At 38.3% G+C, this 8,597-nt stretch overlaps 1 protein-coding gene across 1 annotated transcript; it reads right to left on the reverse strand.

Moving 5' to 3' along the window:
- Nucleotides 1-3,523: 3,523 nt before the first annotated feature.
- Nucleotides 3,524-7,385, reverse strand: LOC125777543 (uncharacterized). The gene is made up of 2 exons (XM_049452643.1): nt 4,740-7,385; nt 3,524-3,595 (listed from the first exon to the last, which is right to left on the reverse strand). Exons 1-2 carry the CDS (start codon nt 7,383-7,385, stop codon nt 3,524-3,526), a joined length of 2,718 nt encoding a protein of 905 aa, XP_049308600.1.
- Between the last annotated feature and the right edge of the window lie 1,212 nt (nt 7,386-8,597).

Below are 8,597 nucleotides of genomic sequence, written 5' to 3' on the forward strand. Positions count from 1 at the left end.
AAAAGAAAAATAAAAAACAACACAAAACACGTTAACTTTCGTGAAAATATCATAATTTATGAAATAAAAAGTTTTGCAATATTAAGTCTTGCTTCTGATCGTTCAGTTTTTACAGCAGCTATAGTATATACTAGTGATACCATGTGTTTGGAGGACAGTAAGCGTTTTTATTGCCCGTTTAGATGTTTCAAAAGAAAAACAACGAATTTAATTTATGGTTTGTGAACATTTATTTATTTCTGTTTAATATCGTAATTGGTTGCCAAACACGCTTGCGATTACCACGACATTCAATTACGACTGTCTGAAGTTAACAGCTGTAGAAGTTGATTAACCCTTTCGCGGACACGTCGGCATAATCCGACACAACGAATGGCTTAAAATGGGTCACGTCGGTATATGCCGACATAGAAAAAAAATCGTATATAAACACGTCGGACATAGGCGACGTCTACTGCATTGGTTTTATAAGTAGTAGCTTATTGTGTGCCACTGCAGAAGCAATCAGATTTAAGTTAGTGTCCCAATTCGATTTGTTTTGTTTTTTTTTTTGTTAACTATAACGGAAATTTTCGTGAGTGGTTATCGGTTTTATAAGCCAAATAAATGCATGTGTCATTCTGATAACATTTACTAAATTACGTGTGTCCGCGAAAGGGTTAACCTACAGCTTTTCTTCTACCTCAAGTACGGTGGCTACGGTATAAAGATCATCTGATATAGTAGTACATGTTCTAATCTCTGCATTTACACTCATTACTTGCCTATGCAAGTATGATAAGAGTGCGTTATCAAAGTCACTCAAATAGACAAACCCGGTTTGGCGATTGCCGGCGCTCAGACTTAAAACAAGCATACTATATCTAGTTTTAAACAATGCTATAGTGTTGTTCTATACAAATTAAGTGCTAAGAATGTTGGTACTTAATAAAATATGTGTAAAGGTAGCGGTGATGATTTCTACTACTATGTATCTATTTGTAAACACCATGTAAGCAATTTCTTCGGACCTATTGGGTTGCCTTAGAGAATAATCCATGCCAAAGTTTGTGAAGATATCTCCTCAAATAAAAATTCTTCTTTATAAGACCTCGATTTTGATCGTGCAATTTTCAAAAACTTTTTCCATCTATTTTAGAATGACTGGCAATAATTCCCGCCAAATTCCGTGACAATATCTTGTCAGTTAAAAAAAGTTTTTCATATAGGAACTTAGCTTTCATCGTACAGTTTGTATAATCCAAGATCGGTGGTTTGTTCAAATAAATAGTTTTTTGGAGACGTGTGCGTAATAATTTCAGAGCAATATCTGAAAATCTGAGATACTATTTCGCGAATATATCAACTCAGCATATTATACATAAAGTAAGAGGGTCTACGACATTTTCTTCTGGGTGTTACAAACTTCATAGCAAGCTATATATACCCTGTTTAGGGTATAAAAATAAACATTTATACTATGTACGAGTATGAGCTTGAATCCATGCTTCTATGTATACCGCGGAAGTGGGCTATATATTTATGTAGGTGGACTGCCTTTGCTCTTAAGCAACTGCCACCGAAATTTCGTTGTTGGAAAATGGAAAGTCTGTTTGAAGTCACTAGGGGATGCAACTTTTCAATGCCATTTTTGCAGTACGATTTGTTCTTTGCTTCAAAATAGGCCTCAGTTTCGGCGATCTCCTTTTCATTTGAAGAAAATCTTTTTCGCTGCGAGCATTCTTTGAGAACAAGAAATAGTCACAGGGGCTAGATCTAGAGAATACGGTGAATGCGGAACAAATCAGTAGTCTGATGGATTTTCTCATCATTTTTAATGACTTGTGACGTGACACGATGCCTTGGCGAATCTTTAAATACGGCCGTTTTTCGACGCTTCCTTTTTAAATGCTATATAATAATCGCTGTTGATGGGCCTTTTTCAATAAAAATTGTGCATGGGCATTCCAAAATACAAGTGCCATATCCTTCTCATCCAACTAGTGTGTTCTTCCACGTTCTGGAGCGGGTTTATTGTGGGCAGTCCATTCGGCTGACTATCGATTGGACTTCGGATCCATTGTCACATATTGATGCAAAAATTTAGATTTATTATGTTTAAAGAACTGCAAACACTCCTCAGAATCGGCAATTCTGGCGCAAAATTTTATCGCGACGCGTTGCTCTTGATTTTGTTTTTCCATTTACGTGGCGAGCACTACAAACACATGTCTACTCAACTTGACGCAGCAGGCGAAGCTAGATGGTACATACATCAATGGAGAGGGGAGAGATGCCGACAAAAGAGAAAGGGAATTTCAAGGTCACCGGTTTACCACAAGCGCAGCAATAAAATCAGTCTCATTACTTAATTGTCAAACCTAGTATATCAAATACGTTTCTTTGATATTGTAGGAGCCCAATAATAAATTAATGTCCAGTTAATAAATTTGATTTTTATTTAATTTAAGTTTTACATTAATTTTAGTTCACTCTTCACTATCCTAATGCTGTACTAATAATGTCTGAATGTTATGCTAGCACCGGTTTTTATCCCTTCTTGTGCCTAATTTTCTCATTAGCTACGTAAGCTTGTGCGTATATGCTTATGAGGGCGTAGGTATGAAATACCTATGTTTGTGCGTATGTATATATGTACCTGCTTGCAAAGTGCAAGCGAAAATGAGAACATACAAAAAATGCAATTATGTACAAATAATAGAAAACCGTAACATATGTATATGGATGTAAGAATTGATATGCATATGCTTAAGCGGTGCTCTCACAAAGGTGAATAGCCTAATTCACGGTCACGGTCATCCGATTTTGCACAGTGGCATGCTTCTGACCAAACATGCTCCCCCCATTGAAATGCTTGCATTTCAATCCGAAAAGGGTAATGGTGCAATTTTATGGACTGCTCTCCTTATGATCCCTTTAGTAGTTTTGATGTCCACAACCCTCACTTTGCCGTCGGAACCAGGGACGATGTTCATAATTCTCCCAAGTGACCAATGCTGTGGGGGCAAGTTGGATTCATGGATGATCACCATTTGTCCAATTTCGATGTTGGCTTCCGGTTTTAACCACTTAGAGCGTTGTTGTAGGCTAAGAATATAGTCGTGTGACCATATGTCCCAAAAACGCTGCTTCAAATACGTCACCCGCTGCCATTGCGTTAACGAAGATATTGTGTTCATATTGATAGCTTTATCTGGCATCGACAGTAATGATGTCCCAATCAATAGATGAGCTGGAGTTAGAGCTTCGCCATCATTGGGGTCATTTGAAAGCGGTGTCAGCGGACGAGAGTTCAAAATAGCTTCTACTTCAACTACGACGGTCTGAAGTTCTTCATATGTCAGGTGTGCGTTTGAGATGTTTTTTAGCAAAATGGATTTCATTGATTTTACTGGCGCCTTTCATAAACCCCCAAAATGTGGCGCACGAGGCGGAATAAAACAAAACTCAAAACCAGTGTTGGTGCTATAACTAATGATATCATCAGTAGCCGCTTGATTGAAGAATTTTTGATGAAGATCTCTCAATTTGGCTTGAGCACCAACGAAATTTGTGCCGTTGTCGCAGTAAATGCGTTGAGGTATGCCGCGTCTTCCTACAAAACGTTTTAGACAAAGTATAAAATTATTAGTAGAGAGGTCGGATACTAATTCTGCATGTATGACTTTGGATGCGAAGCATACGAAGATTGCTATGTATGTTTTATATGGAGCTCTTCCACGAAGACGATAAGTTGTAGTGAAAGGGCCGCAAAAGTCAACGCCGCTAACTAGAAATGGACGTTGCATTTGCAAGCGATTGGCAGGAAGATCCGCCAAAATTTGACCCATTAATTTAGGTTTATAACGGAAACAGAGTACGCAATTTCGAACGATTTTCCTTACGATTTCGCGAGCATTTATAACCCAGACTCGCTCACGCAAGATATTTATTAAAACCTTTGGACCAGCATGTAAATGCTTCCGATGGAGATATTCTATGTACAAAGATGTAAAACGATGATCTTTTGGAAGAAGTGCGGGAAATTTTGCGTCAAAAGGAATTGGGGCCTTAGACAACCGGCCACCGACTCTGAGAACTGAAACTGTCACTCCGTTGAGATTCATTTCATGTAGAAAAGGAGTCAGCTTCTGTACGAACGAATTTACTTCTTGTTGTTTCTGAAGTCTTTCTATTTCTTCAGCGAATTCGATCTGTTGAATAGATACGACGATTCGCCACCAAGTGTGATCGAGTTCCTCTAATGGTAGATGAAGTATCATTGCTGGCGTTAGTTTATTGTTAACAGCGACTTTGTTGAAAACACGAAATGTATATGCAGCGACGCGAAGTAATCGGTGGTACGATGAACTGCGGTTGATGATGATATTGATGATGTTTCCCTCGTTGCTGCTTTTGCTACACTTGAGGTTGATTCCTTTCCGTCGTTCCAAATCTTGGATTTTAATGTTATGTCCCTTTTTGCTTACAGGCCATTCCGATGAATTTTTCATTAGAAACTCTGGTCCAGAGAACCAAATCGTACTTACAAGATCCTGAGCGCTACAGCCGCGTGAAACGATGTCTGCAGGATTTTGTGTACTTGGTACGTGTTTCCAGCTAATGCCTTCTGAAATTTCCTGAATTTCCGAGACTCGATTGGCAACGAAGCAATTTAACGTCGCCGAATGAATGTTAAGCCACTTTAGCACTATCTCTGAGTCAGTCCAAAAATATATGTTAGTGCAAAATTTTAATACCTTATCCTTGATTTTTTGCCAAGTCCTACTCAGTAACAGTGCTGCACATAACTCCAAACGAGGAAGCGATTGTGCTTTAATTGGTGCCACTTTAGATTTAGCAATAAGTAACGTAGTTTTGTAAGTGTCCTTTATAATAGAACGTAAATAAATGCAGCACCCATATGCGCACGTTGATGCGTCTGCGAAGCCATGAACTTCACAGCGAGAATTGGATGATGTTTGTACATGACGAGGAACTTCGATTTTATTAATGAAATTTAAATCCGCTTTAATCTGCAACCAAATGTTATGAAGATCGGGTGGTAGTGTTTCATCCCAATCTAATCGGCGAATCCAAATTTCTTGCATTAATATTTTGCCACGTATTATCACGGGGCTCAATAAACCGATATCAAATATTTTGGAAATAATTGATAGAACAGATCGCTTTGTAACTGACAGCATATCTGGTAATTCATAGCGATAACAAATGGTATCAGCTAAAGGTTTCCATGACGTACCTAACGCTTTGGTAATGTTTTCTTCAGTTGTTTTAATTACAACTTCATTATAAGATGCGTCAGATAATTGTTTAGAATTCGAGTGCCATTTAGTCAGAGAAAGACCATGAGAACGAAGAACTTCTATGATTTCAATTTTTAGTTTTTGTAAGTTGTCTATGCTATCTGCACCAGTCAACAAATCGTCAACATAAAAACTTTCACGAATAGCAGACGATGCTAGAGGAAAGGCAGCTTTATTGACATCAGCAATATGAAATAAACTGCGAATAGCTAGGAATGGTGCAGAAGCCAATCCGTAAGTTACAGTTTTGAGTTGAAACAACTGTAATGGCTCATGAGGTTCATTTCTCCACAAAATGAGTTGATATCGTTGATCTTGATCGTTAATCAAAAATTGCCGATACATTTTTGATATATCGGCGGTTAATACGTAGGGATATAAACGAAATGATAATAATGTGATGATTAGTTCTGGTTGAATTGTTGCTCCAACCATGAGTATTTCATTTAATGAATGATCAGATGTGGTGCGCGCAGAGGCGTCGAATACAACCCGAAGCTTGGTCGTAGTACTTTGTGGACGGAGTACACAATGATGTGGAATTATATACTGCGAGCTATTGAAATCAAAGTTTTTTATGGCAACCATGTGCCCGAGTTCAAAATATTCTTTTATGAAATCCGCATACATGTTTTTTAGTAATTTATTGTTAGATAGACGGCGTTCAAGAGCGAGAAATCTCTTCCTGGCATTATGGAAAGAGTTGCCTAACATTGTCGGTGAAACCTTAAATGGTAACCGTACTTGTACACGTCCATCATTTTTCACTTGAACGTTTTCAATGAAATGTTTTTCGCATAAACGTTCTTCTTCGGACAATGTTGCTTCCTTTTCGGTGAAATTTTCAATTTCCCAAAAACGTTGAAGAATCGAATCGATATTCGATAGATTTGAATTTAGTGTGACATTGCAAATGGATGGGCGGGAATTTGAAAGCTTTTCAAAATTGCCCCCTACCATCCAACCTAATTTGCTGTTTTGAAGGCGTGGTAAGCCTTTTCCAAATGAAATTGTGCCTTCTTGAAGGCTCTCAAAAAATACTTCTGCATTGAGCAATAAATCTATACGTTGCGGTTTGTAGAAGTATGGATCCGCAAGCTGAAGATTTTCAGGAATATTCCATTTAGAAGTATTTATAAAACTACTAGGAATTTGTGTTGTGATATGCTTAGTTATAACGAATTCCGACAGACAAGTAAAATCTCCAATACGAGATTTGATTTTCGCCTTTACTGCATACTTTGAATTAGAACGAATATCTGAAATACCTGAGATTTCCTGATATGAGAAAAACCGTTTGAGCTGCAAACGCTTCGCTGTTTCTTCGGTGATGAAATTCAATTCGGAACAGGAATCCAATAACGCGCGAGCTGGCTGCATCACTCCAAATTTATCTTGTATGTAAATTAAAGCTGTCGGTAATATCGCCCTTTTACGTGTGCATACGATGAGTGAAACCGATGGATTAGTTGGTAACTGATGCGGTGGATTCGGCAAAGTAAATGACACAGATGTATTGTCTTTCCCTTGAAGTTCTAATGGTTGTGCAAATGGATAATTTGTAGTTCCAACGGTGGCGAAATGAAGATGAGAATGGTGCGATTGATGACATACGCGGCAACGAGATTTTGATGGGCATTTAGATACGGTGTGTCCTTTTCGTAAGCAATTGATGCAAGCTCCTGCTTGCTTCACCCAATCAAAACGCATCTTAGCTGACAACTGTAGAAATGAAGGACAATTGTTTAGGCTATGCTCTATATTATTGCAATGTATACATGCCGACATCGCATTAACGAATGAATTTGCATTTTTCTTACCGTGTAGCTTACAATCTCGCTGTGTAACCTTTGAGTTTTCACCGTTTGAACAGGTTTCTAAATACTGAGAGTGTCGATTCAGCCACTTGTAGCAATCGTCCCACGATGGCAAGTGGTCAAACTCTTGCTTCTGATTGTATGCTGATTTTGAATCAGAATCAATTTTGGTTAAAACGATATGAATTAGCATTGAATTCATTATGTCACTTTCTGAGCCCAACGAGAGTAACGAACCTCGAAGCGCTGCAACATGTAACATGATCTTGAAAAATCAATACGTTGTTGTCGTATCTTTCCTTGAGCCGCTGTATAGCCTTCGGGTAATTATCTTCGGTTACCTGAAAGGGTTCGATGACGCTAAGAGCTGGTCCTGAAAGACAGTTTAAAAGATAATTAAATTTGTCCACCTTTGGCATTGTTGGATCATCATGCACCATATTACAAAAAGTGCGGAAAAAACGTTTAAATTCTGCATATTTGCCGTCAAATTTAAGTGAAGGCAATCGATTATGGTAACTGCTAGTATTTCCAAAAGTTTTTGCGTTGAAAATGCTAGTGTTCAACTCAGAAACGCGGTTTCTGGGGTTGATTAACGAAAGAATTTTGGATTTTGTTGAAATATATGTTTCTTCAATTTCTGCTCTCGATTGGTCTGACGGAGAAAGAGCTTCAATGTTGTTCTGGACGTCACAAATTTGTTGAAAGTAGGACTCAACAATTTGTAGTCGACATTCGAGAACATGCGTATCGCAGTCGACTTCTTCACAAGCAATTCGTTGCTTTGTACTATGCAGGTTGCGAAGAATCGTTGAACGCGTTTGAATCAGCGAGGACAAAGGCGATTGTTCCTCATCAGCCATGTTAGGCACATTGGCTTTACTGTTGTTAGGCATTTGAAGGCACGAAATAAATATATATACGAGTACCTGAGCAGTGAAGAATGCGATGCAGTTATTGTAGATGTAGCAAAAGCAGATCTGCAATCCGATGAAACTGTTATGTGATGAGTCCCGTAATCTTGCACGGAGACTGCGACGAGTTGACGAACTGTCGGTAACTTCGACAGATGTTGATGAGAAGATCTCGAACGTACGTTAATAAAACCACGTGTAATCTGGATGTATGATTACAGCGGCAAGTACGATGATGTGTGGCAAGAATTGCTATCTGCGCATACACAGAATGTTGTCCGGGTACAACAATCCAAATGATCCGTTGTTGGATACCGCTACACAGCTTCTGATGATAGATGATGTGGGCAAATTCCATGTGGTGAACAAACGCAGAGCCAGTTCTTGCCAGTATTACGCAAAATGAATTATTCTAAATTAACTTAGACATTAATCTATTGGCTTTTCTTGATCGAAAATATTAAATGTAGAACACATGTCCTGTCACGGTCGCCAAATTATGTAGGAGCCCAATAATAAATTAATGTCCAGTTAATAAATTTGATTTTTATTTAATTTAA

This window comes from Bactrocera dorsalis, chromosome 3, assembly GCF_023373825.1.
Source record: "Bactrocera dorsalis isolate Fly_Bdor chromosome 3, ASM2337382v1, whole genome shotgun sequence".
In the NCBI taxonomy this organism is placed as follows: domain Eukaryota; kingdom Metazoa; phylum Arthropoda; class Insecta; order Diptera; family Tephritidae; genus Bactrocera; species Bactrocera dorsalis.

What these genes read in the sequence shown, in the direction of transcription:
- LOC125777543 (XM_049452643.1), bottom strand. Translation starts at nt 7,385, where the DNA reads ATGTTACATGTTGCAGCGCTTCGAGGTTCGTTACTCTCGTTGGGCTCA. An exon ending in GGCAAAAAATCAAGGATAAG is followed by an intron (nt 3,596 to 4,739) that starts GTATTAAAATTT and finishes AACGTTTTGTAG; the next exon opens with GAAGACGCGGCATACCTCAA.